At 41.2% G+C, this 27,574-nt stretch overlaps 1 protein-coding gene across 1 annotated transcript; it reads right to left on the bottom strand.

The window, feature by feature from the left end:
* On the bottom strand, positions 1-27,574 carry LOC108011884 (uncharacterized). Its single transcript, XM_070998609.1, has 4 exons — positions 27,514-27,574; positions 27,368-27,452; positions 7,500-8,479; positions 1-53 (listed from the first exon to the last, which is right to left on the bottom strand). Exons 1-4 carry the CDS (start codon positions 27,572-27,574, stop codon positions 1-3), a joined length of 1,179 nt encoding a protein of 392 aa, XP_070854710.1.

Genomic DNA, 27,574 nt, shown 5'->3' with positions numbered 1-27,574 from the left:
CTAGGGACTCATGCGCACAGGCTGGGACACAGTAACCACGACTTCTGCCGCATCTGCAAGCAGATAGACGAAATGGAGAGCATTGAACACCTCCTATGCTTCTGCCCAGCGCATAGCCTAAAGCGCTTTCCAACTTTAGGGAGCTTCACACTGCCGAACCTTGCGGCCATTCAGAACAAAATGAACAAACTATTTCGTGAAAACAAATAACCCATAAGATAGGGAAAAGGAGCTGCACAGAGATCACGTAGTATCACAAGGGGCCCAGTGTGGCCTAAGTGGGGGGATTAGTTATCTAATCTAAAACCACACCTACCTAACCCTTAAGATCTATGAGTTAGAAAATTTATAGATGCCAACATATAATCTAGAGAGCTCACCATTAATACATTGCTCTAATCATCGGAATCATCCGATCCACCAGAAGTCGACCCAGTACAGGTAGAAGAATCTGAATTTCATAGCCCAGAAGTAGAAGAGAAAGACTTAATTATCCTTAAAATTCCTTCTGTACTTTTTCAATCTGAATTATCAGATCAGGAACCAGCTGATTCCGATGGCGAAATTTAGCAACATCAAATAATAATAATGACAGAAGATATTGTTGCCCAACGGGCATACATTAAGGATATAGCAAATGCTTTCCCAGAATGCAACGGACAAAAACTCCACATTCACCGATTTATCACAGCCTTGAAATTAGTAAACATAACCAAAAGCACATTTAAAGAGATAACTTTTGAAGTCATAAAACCAAAATATAGTAGACTCAACTTTGTAAAAAGTGCAAGATGAGTCCACTATAAACGGAATTTAAAAAAAATGACAAGACACCATTATCGGCGAAACATCCAAGGTAGTCAAAGCAAAAATGGCAAAAACTACTCAAAAGGAAGAAACGGCCGAAAAGTGCACAACTGAAAATGACAATTTACGATAGCTACTTGCAATGCAGTACTAAAATGTCGGGCAATGGCAACTCAATACTATTTGCCAGAAAAGGACAAGGCTATAGAGGTAACAACTACAGAGGTAACTACCGTACCAAAATAATGGGTATTACCAAAATAACGGCTACAACCGAAAAAGCGGTTAAAACCAAAATAATGGTTATAATCGAAACTATAATAGCCAGAACAATAACTACAAGTATAATTGAGGTCGTTGAAATTATAGAGGAAACACTAATGTCCGCCTTACCAAGACAGTTTCGGGAAACTCGCAGACACCTTTAGATACGAGAAAAAATACCCAAGGCTTATACAATGAACCTCAATCTCAACATTTACGTACCACTTATTAATTCAGAAACACGGAAGCAAGCAGCTTACGTTTCTTGTGGATAAGGGACCAAATATTTCGCTTTTAAAAGAAAATTCACTGTCGCTGGGGGACCTAAAGCTTCACTGCCAGCAGTACCCATAGGTACCAAAAGCATTGGAGGAGTCCCTGTTTCTGCTAGTCAGCCTAAGGGGTCAAACACTACGCAGCTTTCTGTGCCTACAGGTGAAGTTAGTTCTATAGGAGTCCCTAGTCTCGATAATCAGACGAACGATGTTCAGATTGCTGGTGGTGGATGGTTGTTCCATATAGGAAGCAATTATTTGTGTCTCGTTTAACACCTGAAACCAAATCTGCAGATGCTTTGGAATTTATACACCAGGAATTCCCATCTCCCGGAGATATCAGAGTTCTGTCCAAAAATTTTAATACGTATAGAACTCTCTCGCTCTCCTCGTAGGGGGGTGGTGTGTTAATTGCCGTTACCTCTACTTTAACATCCCAATGACATAGAATTCGTTGGTGTTAAAGTTTCTTTGAAATATTCTTTTATTTATGTAACTTGTTCTTATATTCCACCTGGTTCCTTCCACAGACTTACTTGTCTCTATCCCTTTATCTGTCCATGACTTCGTTGACGGTCTGTTAGAATTATCATTGCAGCAAGTAGGCTTTATGCGTAATTCACGGTATCAAGAATTGACCCACTATGTGTGCCAGAAGACCGGTATCATCCCACATTAGAACTTACAATTTGCCTTCCCTGCGTTGATACCCTCTCTTCTTTACTTTCTCCTACTAAAAGTAGATGCTTTCGTAAATGTGACTTTAATAAGCTCAACAACATGATTTCACAATATAACTGGACAAATTTATATTATTGCTAAGTAAGAGAGGCCTCCTTGGCTTACCAATGAGTTGCAAAGACTTAGAAACCTTAAAACAAACGTCTACCAAAGTACAAAGAGTCGGGTAGGCCGTCCGATTTTTCCAGATATGTGGTACTCGTACTCGTACTAATTTTAATGTACTTAACAGTTATTGCTCTTCCATGTATTTGAACCGATGTAAATTTGAATTTTCAAAGGATCTGAGGCAACGCTAAGCGAAAGTCTTCAGCATTATCTTTATCAGTACGATTAAACTCTATTGAGGGATCTACGGATCCCGAAATTGCAGATTTATTTGCTGAATTCTTCCAATCTTCTTAAAGTTCTGTCTCTTGGTCTAATTCTAGCTACCCTAATCACTTAAACAGGGCAAATTGTATTTTTTCTCCCGTATTCACCGAAAGTTCTTTCTTAAGTAATTTAGGAATTATAACGCCAACTTATTTTCCGGGGCCAGATGGACTCCCTGGGTGTGTGCCTAAGTTAAGTAACACCCATTCTTTAAATTTTTTCATTTGTCTAGCTTATCATCTGTTTTTTCTACTATCTGGAAATATTATTTTATAGTCGAGTACCTCGACTATCAGATACCCGTTACTCAGCTAAATCAGCAAATCGAGATTTAAAAACGCCACCTACCGGCGGTAGACAGATTTAAGCGTTATGGGCGTTAGAGTGGGCGTTGAAAAATTTGACGAGACCAATACATTTCAGTTAAATTTTTGTATCTAGCATGAAAACTGTAGCCGTCACAGGTTTGGGCGGTTTGTGGGCGTAAGAGTGGGCGTGGCACATTGCTGAAACAAACTTGCGCTGCGTAAGAAGCTCAGGAATCTGCACGCCAAATCTCAATAGCCTAGCTCCCATAGTTTCCGAGATCTCAGCGTTCATCCGGACGGACAGACAGACGGACAGACGGACATGGCTAGATCGACTCGGCTAGTGATCCTGATCAAGAATATATATACTTTGTGGGGTCGGAAACGCTTCCTTCTGCCTGTTACATACTTTCCGACGAATCTAGTATACCCTTTTACTCTACGAGTAACGGGTATAATAATATACAAGAAGAGATGAAAATATTAATCGATTTGTTATATTAGTATTAATTTTTTTTTTTTATCTATAATATTATTAATTATAAGTCCTAATTAATTAGAATTTTATTAGGTTGGGATGGTTTAGGATGCTCCTACTCCTGTTCCTGCTTTAGTATATTCTTCTACTTTAGTAACAGCTGGGGTTTATTTATTAATTCGATTTAATATTGTTTTCGGTTTTCGGTTTAGTAATAAGAATTTTATCAATAGGATTTTATAAATTAGCTTTATTTCATTTATTAACACACGCCTTATTTAGGGAACTATTTATTTATTTATTTATTCTCAGGCTAAAAGGCAATTGAGAAATTACCTATAGCCTATGCTTTTCATTGTAGCTATAGCTACTGTGGCCTTAAGCTACGTTTGTTATATACAATTTACATTTTTACATATAGACTATGTCTAGGTTTTAAATTACATGGTATAATTTTATTGCCTTTAAGAAATTCATGGAAGCTATGATATTGGGGGTGTTGGGGGTAAGGAGTTCTGACGGGTTTGAGGGTAGGAATTTGTTTCTTTCTGATAAAAAGAGAGGACATTCTAGGAGAATGTGCTTGATGGTGATCGATGTGTTGCAGCGCTCACGTTGCGGTGCTGCTTGTTTGTTTATTATGTGTTCGTGCGTGAGCTTGGAGTGTCCCAGCCTTAGTCTTGAAAACTTAATCAAGTCTTGGCGATTAATATCGTTTGCTTTAATGTTGTAATTTCTTAGAGATAGTTTGTTGGGGTTTATAAGTTTATAGTGGTCTGAAGTATTTTCCCATAGAGATGCGAATTGTTTTTTGAATTTCTGTTTGATAAATAATTGTGTGTCCTTGTAGTTGTAATTGTTTTCGTAGAGGTGTGGAAATAAGTGAGCTTCCTTGGCAGCTGCGTCAGCTGTGTCGTTTCCAGTTATGTTTGTGTGTCCTGGGATCCACAATAATTTTATGTACGACTGATGGCTGTTGAGAATATCTCTGATTCGAGCGGTGTAGAAGGATTGGTTGCTTATGTTGGCTATTGATTGCAGTGACGATAGTGAGTCCGAGCAAATGACGAATCTCTTCTTTTGTGATACAGCGTAATCACACGCTGCATAAATAGCTGCCACTTCTGCGGTGAAGATAGAGCTATGTGCTGGTAGGAGTGCTGTTTTAATGATGCGTGTGTCCGTAGTGATGCTATAAGATACTCCGTGCCCAGATTTGGATCCATCTGTGTATATGAATGCGTAGTTATTGTAGACTTCTTTAAGGGAGAGGAATTTTGTTTGGAAAACAGTTGTAGGAGTGTTCGATTTAGTTGTGTAATGTAGTGTTAAGTCTATTTTATCTTCTGAGAAGGACCATGGTGTATGTTTCTGTTTCCTTAATTTAACTGAAGTGCAGTTTATTCCATTTTCGAGAACGAATTCTGACGCTTTATGTAGGATTGAAGGTATTCTGGGTGTTCTTTTGGCGTTCTTTATCTTTTGGAGGACTGTTTGAAGTGGCGTATTTTTGGCGAATGAGAAAACCTTACAAATCCGCGCAGTGGTCAGCTCAATTCTAATCTCGATAGGTGTAATATCGGATTCAATCAGAAGGTTATTGATTGGAGTTGTGCGTGGTGCTCCAAAAGCAAGTCTTAAAGCTGCATGGTAGATAGTTTTGAGTTTTCTTAGACAAGAGAGTGGGCAATTCCCATAAAATGGGAGACATTAGTCAATCTTGGACATAACAAGAGCGTTTATTGTATTTATTAAAGATCTGGTGTCGCAGTTGTATCTACGATTGCCTAACCATTTAATTAGGTTGAGTCTTTTTGATAGTTCTACTGCCAGAGTGTCTATGTGATCTTTCCACCTGTATCTACTTGATATGGTAAGGCCAAGGATTTTAAGGGAATTAGCTTGGTTAAGAGGGTATGCTTGTGATGTGATTGTAAAATTACACCTATGTTTCCGGCAGATATGCAGATGTTTGCATTTTTGCACAGAGAGTTTCGCTCCTGAGTAGTCACACCAGCTTAATATGTCTGTGAATAGGCTGTTTATAGACATTGTGTTTACATTTTTATGAATTTTCTTCAGTATAGTGAAGTCGTCTGCATAGGAAAAGAATTTGAATCCCCTATGGACTTCAATGGTGCGGCATAGTTTGTTGTACGATATTAAAAAGAGAATTACGGACAGTGGATAACCTTGAGGGATCCCATTGTACAGTGGTCTGTCTTCAGAAAAAGTGTTGCTCACTTTGACTTTTATCTTGCGATTGGTTAGGAAGTTTTTTACGTAATTCAACAATTTTGGTCCGATTCTCCATCTCTGTAACTCGTCTATTATTGCGTGAATTCCTATTTTGTCGTAAGCTTTTTCAAAGTCGAGACTAATAATTGAAATGTGGCTTCTGGTTGATAGGGCTGCGGTAGTCTGGTAGTCTAACAGAGTTAGGCATTCAGATACGGACATGCCCTTTCGAAAACCGAGCTGTCGACTATCGAGGAGTTTGCTATGATTTTGTCTAGCACCTTCGAAAGACAAGGGTTGAGCGATATGGGACGATACGAGGTTACAGATGTTTTAGGAGAATTGGGTTTATGGATCGGTATTATAATACTGTTCTTAAATTGCTGGGGGATGTGGCTGTCTAGGATTTTGTTGTATAAATTTATTAACCGGCTTGTTAATGCGATCAAGACCGGGTGTCTTTCCATTGAGGCTGTTTAGAGCTGCTTTGAACTCAATCAATGTGATTTTAGATTCTATTGAAATTGCTTCCGGTGATGGATTGTGGGATAAATTCATTGAGTAGACTCTGTTCTTATTAGTTTGGAATAAATCGGTAAATTTAGAGTCCGAAGACGATTCTGACCAGTGAGTGACGAGGACTTGGGCTATGGATTCTGAATTTATAATGTTTATAGATGGATCTGAGGGGGATGTTAAGCAATGTATATCATTTCTGGTTTTTCTTCCGCAGAATGTATTGATGTTTGCCCAGACTTTTGAGGGACTTGAATTGGGGTTTATTTCTGCAGTAAACTTTTGCAGAGAGCTGCGTTTTGCTTGTTTCAGTTCTCTTCTAAACAAAGCCTTGTTTTTCTTGAACTGTATGATGTTTTTACTTCTTCTTAGCAAGTACCACGATTGGTTTTTATTGGTTCTAAGTTGTTCGAGGGATGTGTTCAACCAAGGGACGGTTTTCTTATTATTAAATGCTGGGTTTGATTGCGGGATTGCTGTACTTGCGCTTTGATGGGTTATTTTTATAATGTTGGCGGCTTCTTGATTTATTTGGCTGCTTGGTGGCCTTTTGTTGTGAAAAATATCTGTGAGTGATGTGAAGAGGGGCCAGTTTGCGGTTTCAAGTTTGTATCTGGGGATCTTGCAGCTTTTACTGGAATTTTCATTATCAAAAAGATTAATATGGATGGGAAAATGATCACTACCGAAGAGTTCATGATCGGTTTTCCATTTGGTCTGAGTGGCGAGGTTCGGGGTAATTATTGTTAGGTCCACATGTGTCATTGTATGGTGAGTTGAGAAATGGGTTGGGGAGCCATCGTTTAGGGTAATTAGGTTAGATTGTGAAATGTATTTAAAAATCGTACATCCCTTTCTATTATTGTTAGGCGATCCCCAGCTTTGGTGCCAGCTGTTGAAGTCACCTGCTATGATGGTATTTTCATTGGGATTACCATACATATTTTCCAAATTTCGTAGTTCAAAATTCTTGTTTGGGGCAATGTAAGTGGATATGAGTCGAAGCTTTTGTTTGGAGTGAATAATAACTCCTACAGATTCAAAATCGTTGTTGAGATTAACTTGTTCGTTTTGAATTGAGTTGTGGATTAGAATTCCTACTCCACCGTGGGAGTTGTTTGATGTGTTTTTATGTATGAATGTGAAGTTGATAGGGATGGGAATGTTATTAAGGGAATGTAAATGGGTTTCTTGCAGGCAGATGGCTTTTGGGTTATAACATTTAAGTAATAATTGTAGTTGGTCCTAATTGTTTATGTAACCGTTACAGTTCCATTGCAGGATTAATACCATTGTGATTATTTAAATAGTTTTTCTTTTTTTTTCAAATATCTACTTAAAGTTCTTCCTCAGAGCTGTTGTGATTGGCTAGTCTACTTAATTCGTTGGCTAATTTGGTAGTATTTATAGGCCTTGATTTGTCTGATTTATCTTTGGCTTTGAGAGAAGGTTTTGATGTTAGGTTTGTCTTATTATTATTTTGGCTTCTAAGCTTACGGTCGGATTCAGTCATCTTCTTCTTTGGGAGGGTCGTAGTGGAATCTGATGAAATCTCAGTCTCCATTTCTTCAATGACGGTGCGTTTGGACGAAGTGGTGGGTTGGTGATCCATGATGTCGGTGTATGACCTTAACTGACGGTTGGTGCTTGTGCTGGTAGGTGCTTGGGTGCTGGCAGTCTTTTGGGCTTCGCTTACAGTGGTCGTAGGTTGATTGGTGGACGTTATCTTGGAGTACGGAGTAGATTGATGGATGTGGCGCATATTATATATTCTTGTGGCGGTTTTGTGGTCAACTTTTTGTAGGGTTTTTATTGTTGTTATTTCTTTTTGTTTTATAAAGGCGGGGCATGTTTTATCTAGTGGGCTGTGATTGAATTGGTTGTTTATGTCATACTTGCAGTTTATGAAAAACTTAGGTTTGTCGCATTCGGTGTCCTCTGTGGTGTGTGCTTCTGCGGAACAGTTGGAGCAGGTTTTGGGGCTTCTGAAGAATTTGGTCGGGTGTCCAAACTTCAGGCAGTTACGGCATTTCAGTGGGCGTGGAATATGTGGTCGAACTCTAACTCTCTCGTATCCTATCATCAAGGTTTCGGGTAGAGTTGTTGATCCAAAAGTGACGGTTATGAGTCCTGATTCTTGTAGAATATTGTTTTTCATGATACGTATTTTTTCAATGTTGGTTACCTTTTGCGACTTAAGCTCATTTAGTATATCCAATTCATCTATGTTGCGAAGTTCATTAGAGTAGATGACTCCTTTTGAGAAATTTAGAGTTTCATGCTCGGTTACGGAAACAGTGAAGTTGTGGAATTTCGTTAGCTTTAGTAATCTATATGCCTGGTTTGCGCCTTTGGTTTTAATTAATAAGGTTCCGTTTCTATTCTTGTTACAAGACTGCACTTCGCCACCGCAGGTGAAGTCGATGACCTTTTTAATCACGAATGGTGATACTTTTTCAAATGTCTCATTGTCCGTTCTGGTGATCGTGAGAAATTTCGGTTCGAATAGTGCTGTTCTTGTAGACAGAGGGGGGAAGTCTAAGTCCGGTGGTCGATGCATTGTTGTTGTGCCTGGGCTGCCGCCCGCTGCACAAGGCACTTGTGCGCGTTTGTAACGGTTGCGATGTGATTTTTGTTATTGGGTTTTTTTCGAAATTTTCTTTTGAGCACTTATTTGTGTTTACAAAAATTGTTAGAATTTTGTATTTGTAACTGCTGGTACTCGCGGAGTTCTGCTGATAGCACGTCTTTACTCGATGAGGTTTGGGCTGGTACTGTTAGGGCATTATTATTTATATGTGATGGAGCTATTATTCATAATATAAATAATTCTCAAGATATTCGATTAATAGGGGGTTTAAGAATTCATATACCTTTGACTTCTGCTTGATTTAATGTCTCTAATTTAGCTTTATGTGGGATACCTTTTTCAACAGGTTTAACTGTGAGTTATTCTTTTCGGTTAGTTTATTATTCAATAACTGGGGATTTAAATTGTGGAAGTTTAAATATATTGAATGATGAAAGTTGAGTAATACTTCGTGGCATATTAGGTTTATTAATTATAAGAATTATTGGGTGAAGAAATGTTAAATTGATTGATTTTTCCTATTCCTTATATAATTTGTTTACCTATATATTTAAAATTATTTACATTATTTGTTTGTATTTTTTTAGGATAATCAGGTTATTTAATTTCAATAACAAATTTATATTCTTTAATTAAATCTTTATTGAATTATAATTTAGTTACTTTTTTAGGGTCAATATGATTTATACCTTATATCAGAACTTATGGAATAATTTTTTATCCATTAAGTTATGGTCAATTAGTAGTAAAAAGTTTTGATGGAGATTAATTAATCTTTGAACATAGTAAATTAATTTTAGTAATTTATAAAAATAACATATTTGACTATTACAATGAAAATGTAAGGTTTTCATTTAAACTATATAAATAGAAACATAAATGGAATTTAACCATTACAGGAAAAAAGTTAGCAGCTTTTACTTGACAACCATACTTCCTTAACTGGGGTTTATACCCAGTTATATCATTAATAGTAAATTTACCTAAGGTTAGGTCGAAACTAACTGCAATTAATCGCTTCATATTCTATTTGAATGCAAATCAAATGTTATAATTAACTACAACCCTATTTTAATTTGATCAATTGAATATACCTTAATTTCATTCATCCAATCCAATTAATAAAATTAAAATAAAAATAATTGAAGTAATTGTTCAAATTATAATATAAGAGTATTTTAAAATAATAATTATAGGTAGAATTAAAGCGATTTCTACATCAAAAATTAAAAAAATAATATAAATTAAAAAAAAAAATCGGAATGAAAATGGTAATCGAGATGATGACTTTGGGTCAAATCCACACTCAAAAAGAGATCTTTTTTCTCGATCAATAAGTGCTTTTTTTGATACAATTGAAGCTAAAACAAGGAAGAACGCTATAGTCGAGTACCTCGACTATCAGATACCCGTTACTCAGCTAAATGGAGATATGCAAGCAGCAAAGCGAGATTAAAATGCGCCACCTACCGGCGGTATACAGATTTAAGCGTTATGGGCGTTAGAGTGGGCGTGGCAAATTTTTTTTTTGGATCAATAGGTATCGACGAGACCAATACATTTCAGTTAAAATTTTTTATCTAGCATGAAAATTGTGGGCGTCACAGGTTTTTGCGGTTTGTGGGCGTTAAAGTGGGCGTGGCAAACTTTTTTTTTAGTCAATCGATAGGTAATGACGAGACGAATACATTTCAGTTAAAACTTTTTATCTAGCATAAAAATTGTGGGCGTCACAGGTTTTCGCGGTTTGTGGGCGTTAAAGTGGGCGTGGCAAACTTTTTTTTAGGTCAATCGATAGGTATTGATGAGAACATTACATTTCAGTTAAAATTTTTATTCTAGCATCAAAACTGTAGGAGCCACAGTTTTGGGCGGTTTGTGGGCGTTAGAGTGGGCGTGGCAGTCTACTGAAACAAACTTGCGCTGCGTAAGAAGCTCAGGAATCTGCACGCCAAATCTCAATAGCCTAGCTCTCATAGTTTCCGAGATCTCAGCGTTCATCCGGACAGACGGACAGACGGACAGACGGACATGGCTAGATCGACTCGGCTAGTGATCCTGATCAAGAATATATATACTTTATGGGGTCGGAAACGCTTCCTTCTGCCTGTTACATACTTTCCGACGAATCTAGTATACCCTTTTACTCTACGAGTAACGGGTATAAATATAGCAACAGTTGTAATTAGTAAAATTAATGAAGCAATAACAATAAAAGAAAAAATGATCTATATTATTTATTAATAGACCTTATTATTGGAAGTCAAATATACTTTTATACTATACACCTATCCCTCGCTTTGCGTCGGGGATACGTTGCAAAAAAATACGACGCAAATTGAAACGACGCAAAGTGAATTAGGATTTTCTATAGCAAATCATGTTAAGTTCGAAGATGGGTTCCAGGGTTACAAAAATACCATTTTTTAAAAAGAAAATTGGGCAAAGTGATCATTAAAAAAAACCAAAATAACATTTCATCTTATTACATATTATACATATAAAAACAAAAAGAAACTAATTCATTTAAAACAAAATAAACTGGAAAAAAAAACAGAATTAATCACTCACTGACGAGTCTTTAGTGCTTGTTGTCGTTGGCCGGCATTCTTTAAAAAAAATTGGTCCAATGTTTGGTGAACATTTTTTTTTTTAATTATACTACCGCTTCCTCCCAAAACAACGCAACATCGAAAATCTAACGACGCACAATGAAAATTAGATCTAATTAAGAAGCCACGCAACTTCGAAAAAACGCAAAACACAAAGTGAATTAGGATTTTCTATAGCAAACCATGTTAAGTTCGAAGATGGGTTCCAGGGTTACAAAAATACCACTATTAAAAAAGGAAATTGAGCAAAGTGATCATTAAAAAAAAACAAAATAACATTTCATTTTATTACATATTATACATATAAAAACAAAAAGAAACTAATTCATTTAAAACAAAATAAATTGGAAAAAAAATTCAGAATTAATCACTCTCTGACGAGTCTTTAGTGCCTGTTGTCGTTGGCCGGCATTCTTTAAAAAAAATTGGTCCAATGTTCGCTGAACATTTTTTTTTTAATTATACTAACGCTTCATCCCAAAACAACGCAACATCGAAAATCTAAGGACGCACAATGAAAATTAGTTCTAATTAAGAAGCCACGCAACTTCGAAAAAACGCAAAACGAAACGACGCAAAGCGAGGGATAGGTGTATAGATAATTATAATAATAGTTTAACCTCATCATCTGTAAATTGTAATATACAAAAATAATCAAACTACATATACATAATGTCAATATCATGTAGCTGCTTCAAATCCAAAGTGGTGACTTTTTGAAAAATGATTATTTAAATGTCGTAATAAACATACTAATAAAAAGGTTGTTCCAATTAAAACATGGACTCCATGAAATCCTGTAGCCATATAAAATTTTGATCCATAAACTGAATCGGCAATAGTAAATGGATCTTCGATATATTTGTAAGCTTGAAAAATTGAAAATAAACCTTGAGTAGTTTTAGAATGATTTCTTTCTTAATCATCAAAACTGTATTAGCCACAGTTTTGGGCGGTTTGTGGGCGTTAAAGTGGGCGTGGCACATTGCTGAAACAATCTTGCGCTGCGTAGGAATCTCAAGAATCTGCATGCCTAATCCCAGAATTGTAGCTCTTATAGTGTTCACGCCAAAAGGGCGTTTAATTTCAGGAGGCAGTGTCGAGCGCCAGTTTTATCCAGATGTCTACATCTCGCGCGCTCGTACTGCCGTCCGCTCTCCCTCTCCATCTCTCCCCTAAGTCTCCGCTCTGCTCTGGAGCGCTTAAGTTAAGTTAGGCTTAAGCAGTTCTTGTTTCAAAGTGATACAATAAACATCTACGCACGTCGCGTAAAAACCCCAAAATACTCCCGTGTTTTTTGGGTACCACTCAATCTTGGGGCTTCAATTATTTCAGCGATCAAGCCGCACCGCCCCAACATTTTGGTCCTTCGAGCCGGATTTCAAAATCTTTGGAGTTTCCTCTCCTGGAGTTTCCTTTGATTTTGTCCCAGCAGGCTTGAAACACTCCAGATAAGTTCCGCTTACTATAATTGCCGGTCATACAGCCAGTTTTTCGAACCCTATTTCGACTAACTTTCTGTATGATATATTGTCTAAATCCAAAAGAGATTAATCCGACGCAACGGCATTTAATATATGTATTTCAATTCCGTTACTTGTGCCCGACAATATTCCAGTTTCCTTTGCCCACAATTGTACACTTGAAACAATTCCAGAAGATATTTCAGTGCTACTATTCAACAAAAATATTTCTCAAATATATTTTCAAGTCCAATTGTGTATAAAATATAACTCAGCCACAGTAAAAAATTCCCGATCATAAAGATTGTACTTAAGATTTGCACTCTTTATTTTTTACTGTGTTCCAGCTGCATGTGTATATTTACAAAAACAATCTAATACAGTCCACTCGAACTACTTTTTTCTAATACAGTCCACTCCAACTACTTTTCTCGACCTACAAATACGGCTAAACTATTTCTAAAATTAAAAACAAAGTGACAATATCCACAAATTTACTCCAGCAAATCGTTTGCAATTTAGTTGTGCAGGTGACAAACAAACGCACCGACATACAAACATAAGCGAACTCTTTCCCATTCCCGCAACGTTATTCTGCTATTCGCACCCCACATATATACATACGTACAGTGTACATACATACGTATACCGTATATCGCCAGTGCACAGTGGGTCAAGAGCTCACAAAAAGTGTTCCTTTCAAACAAACAATATTAAAGTCCGTAACTCCTTACATAAGTCCGACCATCCGATATAATAAATATTTATTGCCTATCCGACAGTGTGACCGTATATATTTACAATCTTAATTGGTTCCTAAATTCCAATTTGATTCCAATCCGTTACCTTACATCAGAATTAAGATTCTAAATTACTTGACGTCATGGCAACATCAGTAAAATCCGCTTTAACCCGATTTATGGCCACAGCTGACTGTCTGATCCACTTTGAGGCCACTGTGAACGCTCCAGATGCTCCTACCCCAACGTTATCCGCCTATAAAATCCGTCGCGATCACCTCAATTCCTTGTGGCAAACGGTAAAGGCAGCATGCGACATATGCTCCGACTGCATTATAGCTGCAGGCGAGAGCGCCGCAGACACAAAATCCATACTAAAGTCCAAGTATTACCAAACGTACTCCACTTACGAAATATTTGCCGCGCAGCTGATGGAACAAATCCAAAAGGGCTCCTCCCAAATACCTCAAGCTCCAGTAACTCCGTCCCAAAATTCCACGTCTTATGGCTGTCGGCTCCCTCCTATCGACACAGAGGTTTTCTCTGGCGATTATCTTCGCTGGCCGACTTTCCGGGACCTTTTCACGGCAATATACATAGACAATCCTAGTCTAACGCCCGTTGAAAAATTATTCCATTTAAATTCAAAAACTAGTGGCGAAGCTCATTCCATTCATTTTAGTCAATCGATAGGTAATGACGAGACGAATACATTTCAGTTAAAACTTTTTATCTAGCATAAAAATTGTGGGCGTCACAGGTTTTCGCGGTTTGTGGGCGTTAAAGTGGGCGTGGCAAACTTTTTTTTAGGTCAATCGATAGGTATTGATGAGAACATTACATTTCAGTTAAAATTTTTATTCTAGCATCAAAACTGTAGGAGCCACAGTTTTAGGCGGTTTGTGGGCGTTAGAGTGGGCGTGGCAGTCTACTGAAACAAACTTGCGCTGCGTAAGAAGCTCAGGAATCTGCACGCCAAATCTCAATAGCCTAGCTCTCATAGTTTCCGAGATCTCAGCGTTCATCCGGACAGACGGACAGACGGACAGACGGACATGGCTAGATCGACTCGGCTAGTGATCCTGATCAAGAATATATATACTTTATGGGGTCGGAAACGCTTCCTTCTGCCTGTTACATACTTTCCGACGAATCTAGTATACCCTTTTACTCTACGAGTAACGGGTATAAATATAGCAACAGTTGTAATTAGTAAAATTAATGAAGCAATAACAATAAAAGAAAAAATGATCTATATTATTTATTAATAGACCTTATTATTGGAAGTCAAATATACTTTTATACTATACACCTATCCCTCGCTTTGCGTCGGGGATACGTTGCAAAAAAATACGACGCAAATTGAAACGACGCAAAGTGAATTAGGATTTTCTATAGCAAATCATGTTAAGTTCGAAGATGGGTTCCAGGGTTACAAAAATACCATTTTTTAAAAAGAAAATTGGGCAAAGTGATCATTAAAAAAAACCAAAATAACATTTCATCTTATTACATATTATACATATAAAAACAAAAAGAAACTAATTCATTTAAAACAAAATAAACTGGAAAAAAAAACAGAATTAATCACTCACTGACGAGTCTTTAGTGCTTGTTGTCGTTGGCCGGCATTCTTTAAAAAAAATTGGTCCAATGTTTGGTGAACATTTTTTTTTTTAATTATACTACCGCTTCCTCCCAAAACAACGCAACATCGAAAATCTAACGACGCACAATGAAAATTAGATCTAATTAAGAAGCCACGCAACTTCGAAAAAACGCAAAACACAAAGTGAATTAGGATTTTCTATAGCAAACCATGTTAAGTTCGAAGATGGGTTCCAGGGTTACAAAAATACCACTATTAAAAAAGGAAATTGAGCAAAGTGATCATTAAAAAAAAACAAAATAACATTTCATTTTATTACATATTATACATATAAAAACAAAAAGAAACTAATTCATTTAAAACAAAATAAATTGGAAAAAAAATTCAGAATTAATCACTCTCTGACGAGTCTTTAGTGCCTGTTGTCGTTGGCCGGCATTCTTTAAAAAAAATTGGTCCAATGTTCGCTGAACATTTTTTTTTTAATTATACTAACGCTTCATCCCAAAACAACGCAACATCGAAAATCTAAGGACGCACAATGAAAATTAGTTCTAATTAAGAAGCCACGCAACTTCGAAAAAACGCAAAACGAAACGACGCAAAGCGAGGGATAGGTGTATAGATAATTATAATAATAGTTTAACCTCATCATCTGTAAATTGTAATATACAAAAATAATCAAACTACATATACATAATGTCAATATCATGTAGCTGCTTCAAATCCAAAGTGGTGACTTTTTGAAAAATGATTATTTAAATGTCGTAATAAACATACTAATAAAAAGGTTGTTCCAATTAAAACATGGACTCCATGAAATCCTGTAGCCATATAAAATTTTGATCCATAAACTGAATCGGCAATAGTAAATGGATCTTCGATATATTTGTAAGCTTGAAAAATTGAAAATAAACCTTGAGTAGTTTTAGAATGATTTCTTTCTTAATCATCAAAACTGTATTAGCCACAGTTTTGGGCGGTTTGTGGGCGTTAAAGTGGGCGTGGCACATTGCTGAAACAATCTTGCGCTGCGTAGGAATCTCAAGAATCTGCATGCCTAATCCCAGAATTGTAGCTCTTATAGTGTTCACGCCAAAAGGGCGTTTAATTTCAGGAGGCAGTGTCGAGCGCCAGTTTTATCCAGATGTCTACATCTCGCGCGCTCGTACTGCCGTCCGCTCTCCCTCTCCATCTCTCCCCTAAGTCTCCGCTCTGCTCTGGAGCGCTTAAGTTAAGTTAGGCTTAAGCAGTTCTTGTTTCAAAGTGATACAATAAACATCTACGCACGTCGCGTAAAAACCCCAAAATACTCCCGTGTTTTTTGGGTACCACTCAATCTTGGGGCTTCAATTATTTCAGCGATCAAGCCGCACCGCCCCAACATTTTGGTCCTTCGAGCCGGATTTCAAAATCTTTGGAGTTTCCTCTCCTGGAGTTTCCTTTGATTTTGTCCCAGCAGGCTTGAAACACTCCAGATAAGTTCCGCTTACTATAATTGCCGGTCATACAGCCAGTTTTTCGAACCCTATTTCGACTAACTTTCTGTATGATATATTGTCTAAATCCAAAAGAGATTAATCCGACGCAACGGCATTTAATATATGTATTTCAATTCCGTTACTTGTGCCCGACAATATTCCAGTTTCCTTTGCCCACAATTGTACACTTGAAACAATTCCAGAAGATATTTCAGTGCTACTATTCAACAAAAATATTTCTCAAATATATTTTCAAGTCCAATTGTGTATAAAATATAACTCAGCCACAGTAAAAAATTCCCGATCATAAAGATTGTACTTAAGATTTGCACTCTTTATTTTTTACTGTGTTCCAGCTGCATGTGTATATTTACAAAAACAATCTAATACAGTCCACTCGAACTACTTTTTTCTAATACAGTCCACTCCAACTACTTTTCTCGACCTACAAATACGGCTAAACTATTTCTAAAATTAAAAACAAAGTGACAATATCCACAAATTTACTCCAGCAAATCGTTTGCAATTTAGTTGTGCAGGTGACAAACAAACGCACCGACATACAAACATAAGCGAACTCTTTCCCATTCCCGCAACGTTATTCTGCTATTCGCACCCCACATATATACATACGTACAGTGTACATACATACGTATACCGTATATCGCCAGTGCACAGTGGGTCAAGAGCTCACAAAAAGTGTTCCTTTCAAACAAACAATATTAAAGTCCGTAACTCCTTACATAAGTCCGACCATCCGATATAATAAATATTTATTGCCTATCCGACAGTGTGACCGTATATATTTACAATCTTAATTGGTTCCTAAATTCCAATTTGATTCCAATCCGTTACCTTACATCAGAATTAAGATTCTAAATTACTTGACGTCATGGCAACATCAGTAAAATCCGCTTTAACCCGATTTATGGCCACAGCTGACTGTCTGATCCACTTTGAGGCCACTGTGAACGCTCCAGATGCTCCTACCCCAACGTTATCCGCCTATAAAATCCGTCGCGATCACCTCAATTCCTTGTGGCAAACGGTAAAGGCAGCATGCGACATATGCTCCGACTGCATTATAGCTGCAGGCGAGAGCGCCGCAGACACAAAATCCATACTAAAGTCCAAGTATTACCAAACGTACTCCACTTACGAAATATTTGCCGCGCAGCTGATGGAACAAATCCAAAAGGGCTCCTCCCAAATACCTCAAGCTCCAGTAACTCCGTCCCAAAATTCCACGTCTTATGGCTGTCGGCTCCCTCCTATCGACACAGAGGTTTTCTCTGGCGATTATCTTCGCTGGCCGACTTTCCGGGACCTTTTCACGGCAATATACATAGACAATCCTAGTCTAACGCCCGTTGAAAAATTATTCCATTTAAATTCAAAAACTAGTGGCGAAGCTCATTCCATAGTTTCAAGATCCCCACTCACCAATGATGGCTTTCGCTCAGCCTGGAATAACCTAACTGAGCGTTTCGAAAATAAGCGATTGCAGGTGAACAGTCACCTGAAAACACTTTTCAATGTGCAATCCATAGCACAGGAGTCGGGAGCAGCCTTAAAGGAACTTCAACGCACTTTTCAAGGTTGCTTAACTTCCTTAAAATTTTCCGGTGTTAATATTGAGAATTGGGACCCTATCCTGGTTTATATGTGCTCGACAAAACTACCAAAGCTCACTCTCTCATTATGGGAGCAATCCATCCAAAATAAAGCCGAAATTCCTACGTGGCTTGAGCTTGATGCATATTTGACGGAGCGCCATCTAACTCTTGAGGCCGTCGATAGCTTCCGATCTTCCAATTTCCACCACGTCCAGTCCAAAGAAACAAATCGAGAGGCAGAATTTCCAAAAATAAATTCCTTCAACACAAGGTTAGTTCCGATAACCAAAGGCTGCGATCTGTGTTCGAAGAAGAACCATATGTCCACGCTTCCTACAGATGACGGTGATGAAAAAGTCCTCCTAAGAATACTCCATCCGAATATTGGGTTCCATACCCCGCCTTGGATGGCAGACGTACTCGAGGTATTAAATCCTACCAATGCCGAGTCTGCCAAAAGATCCATCCTCTACGGAAGTGCCACCACTTTCTACGGCTAAGCCCCCAGAATCGGCTTCAGGAAGTAAATATCCAGAAGTACTGCTCCAATTGCTTGGCTCACAATCATTCCAAGGACTCCTGCCGCAGTGGTCATCACTGCCACAAGTGTGGAAAGGCCCACCACACTCTCCTACATACGGACGACCGATCTACACTTCCAACATGTTCCTGAGCCTACTATCCTGAGGTTCTTGCTACGGGTGTCCTCGCAAGGGGGGGGAGAATGTTCACGCCAAAAGGGCGTTTAATTTCAGGAGGCAGTGTCGAGCGGCAGTTTTATCCAGATGTCTACATCTCGCGCGCTCGTACTGCCGTCCGCTCTCCCTCTCCATCTCTCCCCTAAGTCTCCGCTCTGCTCTGGAGCGCTTAAGTTAAGTTAGGCTTAAGCAGTTCTTGTTTCAAAGTGATACAATAAACATCAACGCACGTCGCGTAAAAACCCCAAAATACTCCCGTGCTTTTTGGGTACCACTCAATCTTGGGGCTTCAATTATTTCAGCGATCAAGCCGCACCGCCCCAACATATAGTTTCCGAGATCTCCGCGTTCATACGGATAGACGGACATGGCTAGATCGACTCGGCTAGTGATCCTGATCAAGAATATATATACTTTATGGGGTCGGAAACGCTTCCTTCTGCCTGTTACATACTTTCCGACGAATCTAGTATACCATATATAAAGTTCTTATTACAGCGAACACATGGGATTGAATTATGGCCACAGCTGATTCTAAAACTAATAAGGCAATTTGAGCTATTAATAAAAATGTTACTAGTAAATAAGATATAGAAGGTCCTGTATTTCCTAATAAAGTTAATAATAAATGTTCAGCAATTATATTAGCTGTTAATCGAACAGCTAATGTTCCAGGTCGAATAACATTTATAATAGTTTCAATACATACTATAAATGGTTTAAGAACTGCAGGTGTTCCTTGTGGTACTAAATGAGCAAATATATGTTGTGTATGATTAATTATCCATATAACATAAAACATAATCATAAAGGTAAAGCTAAAGATAAAGTTAATGTTTAAGTTAAATGAGTTGTTCTTGTAAAAATTAATGGGAATAAACCTATAAAATTATTAAATAGAATTAATGAAAATAATGAAATAAAAATAAATGTAGATCCATTATGACCTGAAGGTCCTAGTAAAGTCTTGAATTCCTTATGAAGTGTTAATAAAATAGAATTTCCAAAAATATTATATTGAAAAGGTATTGTGAGGAGTTGAATAACTCCCCACAAATAGAAGCAGCAGCAGATGGCCGGCCGCTTAGCAGATACGCGGCGAATTCGCGTAGTAACGGCGCGGCGAGGAGAACGAGAGAGTTTGGAGACCAAGGGTGGAGATCGAGAGAGTTTGGAGACCAACGAAGGAGAGCGAGAGAGTTTGGAGACCAATGAAGGAGAGCGAGAGAGATTGGAGACCAAGGATGGAGATCGAGAGAGAATGGAGACTTCGCGGGCAGAGCAAGAGTGCCGTGTGCCGGCAGTGGAGCGGCACACAGGCGTGCCACAAGCGGCACGGGGATCAGCGGGACTGCAGCAGTGGGCGGAGCATCGATGGAAAGCGGTTCGTGAAGGACAAGTGGGTCAACCAGGAGGCACGGACTTTGGACCCAGAGTGGAGAGATCCAGCGGACCGTGCGCAAAAGGGAAATAACGGTTCCCGGAAGCCCTATATAAGGCCGCAGAGCGCTGGCAGCTGGATCAGTCGATCACGAGGAGTCAAACCTTCAAGATCAGTTAAAGTACCAAGTAAACAGTCAGTCAAGCAAATAATCTACGAGGGAGCTACAACCAAGCGAGTCGTCGGAAGCAGCGCCGTGGGAAGCATACAAGGAGCAAGATCGCCACGTCGAGACGTTCGGGATTAGGACGTCAGGAATCTCCGAATTGAGACACAGGTGGCTGAGTTCTGGAAGGCATCACGCGGCTAAGTCAAGGCGTTTGTTTTCTAACTTTGTCACGACCACACCCTGGCGAGTCGCCCGGCGGGTCTGTCAGAGACAAGCAAAAGAGTCCTACGACGAAGAGCCGTCAGCTTGGGGAGGAAGGTTGCCTGCGACCCAGCGTACCTTGCCCGACCAAGCAGGTCCTGGCGTGACGGACGAGCGGTAGATCGATTTGCGGTTTCAAGAGGCGGCAGCCTGGAGAGCCCTGAGATTACCGGCGAAGTTCCCGAGCAGCGACCGCCCAGCTCCCCGAGCGCCAGAACGACGAGATACTGGTCAGAAGACAGCGCAGAGGACATCGACAGCGACACCAGCAGACATTTCCGGCAGCCACGTTACCATCGCCGCGCGGAGCTCATTGGGGAGCGCAGGAGCGTCGCGGACGTCACGCATTAGGGTAAAGCCGGGTGGAACGTTCGTCTGCGTTAGGCGTAAAGCGAAGTGGACCGCTAGACAGCCTCCGGGCGGCAGCCTCGACTGTCAGCGCGAACTGAGCAAGAACCTAGCGGGACCGTCCGGGACAGAGCAAGGGACAGGTATTGCCTCGAAAGGCGTCGGCCTGGAGAGCAAGGCTTGTTCACCCTAGTCTGAGAACGGTGACGCTTCCCTAAGCCCACAAGGCCGAACTCTCTGCGGGTCTAAGGCGCAACAAGCGACCCCGAGGCAACGCGTCGGCAAGCAAGCAGAGGCGGCCACTACGAGCGTCCCGAGACCCAGGATCCAGAGGAGGACGAGTCAACGCGTCGAGGAGCCAGAAAGAGGAGCGCCAGCAGCCGGCGGAACCAGAGCCAAGAGATACCGAAGCCGGCCCAGCCACACACCCGCTGTACTAATACCACGAGAATAAATCCCTCTGTTACCATTTGAACCCTTTGTTTTCTCACTGATCTACGGGCAATCACGTCATATAAATTTGGTGGGACGAACGCACAATCTTCTGAGCTAGCCGCACGAATCTCGTAGCGAGCAGACACACAAAATCAGTTCGTTACATCTGGCGCCCAACGTGATTGTCCCAACAGTGAGAACAGCACAGTAAAAATGGGAAAGAAGTGGATTTACCGCCTCAAGATGGAAGACTTCGCCCATGTCGCACAGAGGCTCAACGTCGCCCTGGAGGGCAGGCTAGACGACATGAGGAAGGCACTATCGGAATACTACTCCGAAACAGAGAACGATCCACAACTCGTCGACATCTGGGCCGAGCTGGAGGCGACATACTACGACAGAGCCGGCCCAAGCATTACGTTAACGAACGCTGAAGGGGACAACCTGGTGGCAAGCCTGAGCGTTGACAACATGCAGAAAGAGGCCCACAGGAGAGAACCAAGCCAAGAAAAGAAAGCAGCAGCGCTGATCCCGAGACCAAGCCAGTCGGACTATGCAAAGGTCGCTAAGCAGGTCCGCGAATGGTCGTTCAGGTTCGACGGGGCGCAAAAAACCATTCGAGTTCCTGGAGCAGGTAGAATGGTCCGCCAACACGTACGGTTTGGAGCTTGATATGATCCCTCCAAACGCCACGCAGAAAGATAAACCATAAATAGAGGTCATACGGGTAACATATAGGGATCCAACCGCAGGGCAGCAGGATTCAGCGTCGGGCAGTGGCCAGAGTCATCCGCGATCACGCCAGGCGGAAGGGACACTTACAAAACGGCACAAGGATACGGGTAACATATAGGGATCCAACCGCAAGGCAGCAGGATTCAGCGTCGGGCAGTTGCCAGAATCATCCGCGATCACGCCAGGCGGAAGGGACACTTACAAAACGGCACAAGGATACGGATAACATATAGGGATCCAACCGGAAGGCAGCAGGATTCAGCGTCGGGCAGTTGCCAGAGTCATCCGCAATTACGCCAGGCGGAAGGGACATTTACAAAACATCACAAGGATACGGGTAACATATAGTGAGCCGCCCGCAATGGCAACCGGATTCAGCGTCGGGCAGTTGCCAGAGTCATCCGTGGTTAGGCCAGGCGGGAAGGACACGGACAAGGTCGACAGCAACAGTAGCGAAGGCATATCACGTCAACAAGGGCCAAACGGTCAATTACAAACATGTCGCGCTGTAATAGATGGTGGATCACAGGTGAATCTTATCTCAAGGAGAATGACAGGGTTTGAAAAACTACTAGAGGTATTTGTTATGCCCACAGTCATTACAGACCAACCGTCAGTACCGATTACAACCGATCTTAATATTCCCGAGGGACTGCCGTTAGCAGATCCTGACTTTCGGCAACCTGGACCCATTGACCTAACCTTAGGGGCTGAGGTGTATGCTCGTGTAATAACCGGAGAACTTCTTGAACTAGGACCTAATAAACCTTTGGCACAAGGCACTAGGCTTGGTTATGTAATCACAGGTTATCTTAATAAAGAAACCTCATCTGATACGGAAATCAACCCTATTCTGGTAGAAGGCAGAGGTGATTTTGCAGGACCGAACGTTGCTTATGAACCAACGAAAGATACAAATCCGATGAATACAGAACCGACTTCTCATCAATTCAAAACCTACAAGAAGGCTGACTTTGGTTCACCATTTCTAAACTTAACCAAGAAAGATCTTAGTTTTGTTGCAGAACGTCCACATACCACAGACGTGCCAAATGATCAAGTTCTAAGAGGGCACAATTTCAGTCCCCACGGTAATGTCAATTTTATCGCAAAGGGGAGTGTTAAGCAGCATCAATAAGATGTGAAGGAGCTGAATCACAAACATGAACCTCAGTTGAAGGAACGATCCACCTTGGTCAATGATTGTTAGGTGCTTCCGATACAACTCGATCAAAGGCTGACCGACATCACGACTTAATTGAGGGTACCCCTCAATGGGGGGGAGAATGCTCGTACCCAAAGGTACTCAACATGACCACACCCAACAAATCAAGCAGTAGCCAAGTTGGGAACAGTACCAGGCGCTCAGTAGCACTCACTGCAGGTGAGAAGTGCTTATCAGCATATTATAGGTCTCACTAACTCACCGTCTCACCGACTCAACGGCGCACTGACCCGCCAATGCAGTCAGCATATGTTTCAGTGTCAGTACCAGGCGCTGAGTAGCACCCACTGCATATGAGAATTGCTGATCAGCATATTATATGTCTCACTAACTCACCTTCTCACCGACTCAACGGTACAACCAATGCAGTCAGCATATGTTGCAGTTTTAGCCGAGCCAACTGCACCATAATCATAATTCCCTGACCTACTTTAGATTACTTCACTAATCATTACACTATGCTTCCGTGTTCCAAGTAGTATATAAGCAGGTATCAAATGAAGAATAAATCAGTTATCAACATACCTCTTAACTCCGCGGTTCTACTTCCTACATCTGGGAATAGGGCTCGTAATACACTATCTCAACTAACAGCTAACCACGTTAGCTCACCCTCAGCGCAGCTCTAGCATCGCCTGTGGTCCGGCATCGTAGTAACCGTCGTTACCATTGCCGCGACGCGATCGTCCTGCCATCAAAGCGTCCCCGTGCCAGCGACAAGTGCTCATTACCCCCTTGTCCCGCGGTGTGACCCGGAAGTGTCTACTTAGGTTAGGCACAAACATTGGTGACCCCGACGTGATCCTTTAACAACAAAGGATCACACTCAAGCAACCCCCTTCCCACTGAAGGACTCACAGCTTTATCCAGCTCAACAGGATACGCTTCTTCTTCCAGCGTCACAGGAACTTCAGGTTAATCCAGCTTCACAGGACTCGCTTCTTCTTCCAGCGTCACAGGAACTTCAGCTTAATCCAGCTTCACAGGATACGCTTCTTCTTCCAGCGTCACAGGAACTTCAGCTTAATCCAGCTTCACAGGATTCGCTTCTTCTTCCAGCGTCACAGGAACTTCAGCTTCATCCAGCTTCACAGGATACGCTTCTTCTTCCAGCGTCACAGGAACTTCAGCTTAATCCAGCCTCACAGGATACGCTTCGTCTTCCAGCGTCACAGGAACTTCAGCTTAATCCAGCTTCACAGGATTCGCTTCTTCTTCCAGCGTCACAGGAACTTAAGCTTCATCCAGCTTCACAGGATACGCTTCTTCTTCCAGCGTCACAGGAACTTTAGCTTCATCCAGCTTCACAGGATACTCAGCTTCATCCAGCTTCACAGGATACTCAGCTTCATCCAGCTTCACAGGATTCTTTGTTTCCAAGACACACAATATGTCTACTTCATTCATAGAGGAAACAAGTCACACAAGAATCGATCTACACAATCGATTACTAGACACACAAAACGAGCTGCAAGGGAAAATCCAACAGCTCATTAAGAATTATGGCAAGGATTCTGCCGACCGACGCCACCGAGACGGCTACTATTCCGGTAAGCTAAATCAGTTAAACGATCTCTGGCAGCAGTTTTGCGACCTAGATGAAGAAGTCCAGCAAGCGGCATTACCCACTGGAAGTGAGTACTCTTCACGACTAGTAGCACTTAAAGAGCTGGTCGAAAAATATCAGAATATCTTTCTGGAGAACATGACGACTGGAAGCGGGCTTCCGAAGGCCCCCAGACGAACTTCGGCCAACATCAAGCTCACAACAAGAGATCAAGTCAAAGGAGATTCCGCAATTGACATGGTGATCCGACAGTTGCAGAGAAGATGCAACGAATTGGAGTCATCATTAACATTAGCCTCGAACGCCCCAACTGTCACCCCAGCCTTACAAAGGCACCTGGATCTGCATTGGGCGTTACTGAGGCAAGCCCACGACGAATTGGATAGCACACCTGGGGCCGCAGCTCTGGCAGAAGCAGAGCTAGCCCAATTCCACTCATTATACGAGGAATACGAAATGAACTTGCTACGAGAAAACGACGCGCCAATGAGCCTACATTTGGCACTTCCGCCAATTAGCATTCCGGAGTTCAACGGCGAGTATCTAGACTGGCCACGGTTCCATGATCTCTTTGTGGAATTGGTACATAACAAACCATATTCGGCCAGTCAAAAACTACATATTCTACAGAGTTCGCTTCGTGGTGAAGCGAGGAACGTCTTGACAGACACAGCCTTCTCACAGGGTGGCTATGACGACACCTGGTTGCGGTTGAAGGCCAGGTACCAGAACGGCAAAATACTAGTATTCGCCGCCATAGCAAAAATTATTGACCATAGGCCTATAGACGGCTCCTCGCGCCAACTAAGGGCCTTACATGACACTATAAAAAACTCAATGAGTACTCTTAAAAACCTCGATATCAGCACAAAATCCTGGGATCCAATCCTGTGTTTTCTTATCAGAAGAAAACTAGACCACCAGTCTCTAGCTGCTCTAGAAAATTCAGCGGATGCACCAACGGAAATTCCAACGTTATGGAGTGTACTGACGTTTATTGAGCGGCGCGCTTGCATGCTGGAGACGATAAGCGCTCAACCTACAGCAACACTCCGCCATCAGTCAGTTCACAACGAAGAGAGCTGTAAGATTTGTCACCTAGGACAACATAATCTTAGAGCATGTAGCCGGATCCAGCAAATGGACCCCAAAGCACGGCGTCAAGCCATTGTTCAAGTAGGAGCATGCACAAATTGTTTGTCTACAGCTCATAAGGTTGAAAACTGTGGATCACCGACCACTTGTCGAGTCTGCCAGCAACGGCATCATTCACTGTTACACCAAGGACCGACTAGCAATCCAGTGGCCGGCGCAGTAACCATTGCAGGCTACGACCACGTAGGAGGATATACTATGCTCGCGACCGCCAAGGTCTCATTACAAGGGCCAAACGGTCAATTACAAACATGTCGCGCTGTAATAGATGGTGGATCACAGGTGAATTTTATCTCAAGGAGAATGGCAGATTTGCTATCTCTTAAGGAAAGGTCACCGATTGAAATATCTGGAATCGGAGGAAAGATATCAACAGCAATTAGATCAACACTAAAGCTCTCATACATCAGGGTTTGAAAAACTACTAGAGGTATTTATTATGCCCACAGTCATTACAGACCAACCGTCAGTACCGATTACAACCGATCTTAATATTCCCGAGGGACTGCCGTTAGCAGATCCTGACTTTCGGCAACCTGGACCCATTGACCTAACCTTAGGGGCTGAGGTGTATGCTCGTGTAATAACCGGAGAACTTCTTGAACTAGGACCTAATAAACCTTTGGCACAAGGCACTAGGCTTGGTTATGTAATCACAGGTTATCTTAATAAAGAAACCTCATCTGATACGGAAATCAACCCTATTCTGGTAGAAGGCAGAGGTGATTTTGCAGGACCGAACGTTGCTTATGAACCAACGAAAGATACAAATCCGATGAATACAGAACCGACTTCTCATCAATTCAAAACCTACAAGAAGGCTGACTTTGGTTCACCATTTCTAAACTTAACCAAAAAGGATCTTAGTTTTGTTGCAGAACGTCCACATACCACAGACGTGCCAAATGATCAAGTTCTACGAGGGAACAATTTCAGTCCCCACGGTAATGTCAATTTTATCGCAAAGGGGAGTGTTAAGCAGCATCAAGAAGATGTGAAGGAGCTGAATCACAAACATGAACCTCAGTTGAAGGAACGATCCACCTTGGTCAATGATTGTTAGGTGCTTCCGATACAACTCGATCAAGGGCTGACCGACATCACGACTTAATTGAGGGTACCCCTCAATGGGGGGGAGAATGGTCGTACCCAAAGGTACTCAACATGACCACACCCAACAAATCAAGCAGTAGCCAAGTTGGGAACAGTACCAGGCGCTCAGTAGCACTCACTGCAGATGAGAAGTGCTTATCAGCATATTATAGGTCTCACTAACTCACCGTCTCACCGACTCAACGGCGCACTGACCCGCCAATGCAGTCAGCATATGTTGCAGTGTCAGTACCGGGCGCTGAGTAGCACCCACTGCATATGAGAATTGCTGATCAGCATATTATATGTCTCACTAACTCACCTTCTCACCGACTCAACGGTACAACCAATGCCGTCAGCACATGTTGCAGTTTTAGCCGAGCCAACTGCACCAT

This window comes from Drosophila suzukii (genome assembly GCF_043229965.1).
Source record: "Drosophila suzukii chromosome 2 unlocalized genomic scaffold, CBGP_Dsuzu_IsoJpt1.0 scf_2c, whole genome shotgun sequence".
NCBI classification, from domain to species: domain Eukaryota; kingdom Metazoa; phylum Arthropoda; class Insecta; order Diptera; family Drosophilidae; genus Drosophila; species Drosophila suzukii.
The sequence above is the reverse complement of the archived record's forward strand: the minus strand, read 5'-3'. Positions and strand labels throughout refer to the sequence as shown.

Bases quoted from the DNA above. Each gene is read 5' to 3' on its own strand.
- LOC108011884 (XM_070998609.1), bottom strand. From the start codon at position 27,574: ATGGTGCAGTTGGCTCGGCTAAAACTGCAACATGTGCTGACGGCATTG. The intron at 27,453-27,513 runs GTCGGTGAGAAG...TCTCATATGCAG, and splicing joins GGCATTGGTTGTACCGTTGA to TGGGTGCTACTCAGCGCCCG. The intron at 54-7,499 runs GTAAGCTTAGAA...ATCTGCTTGCAG, and splicing joins GAAGATGACTGAATCCGACC to ATGCGGCAGAAGTCGTGGTT.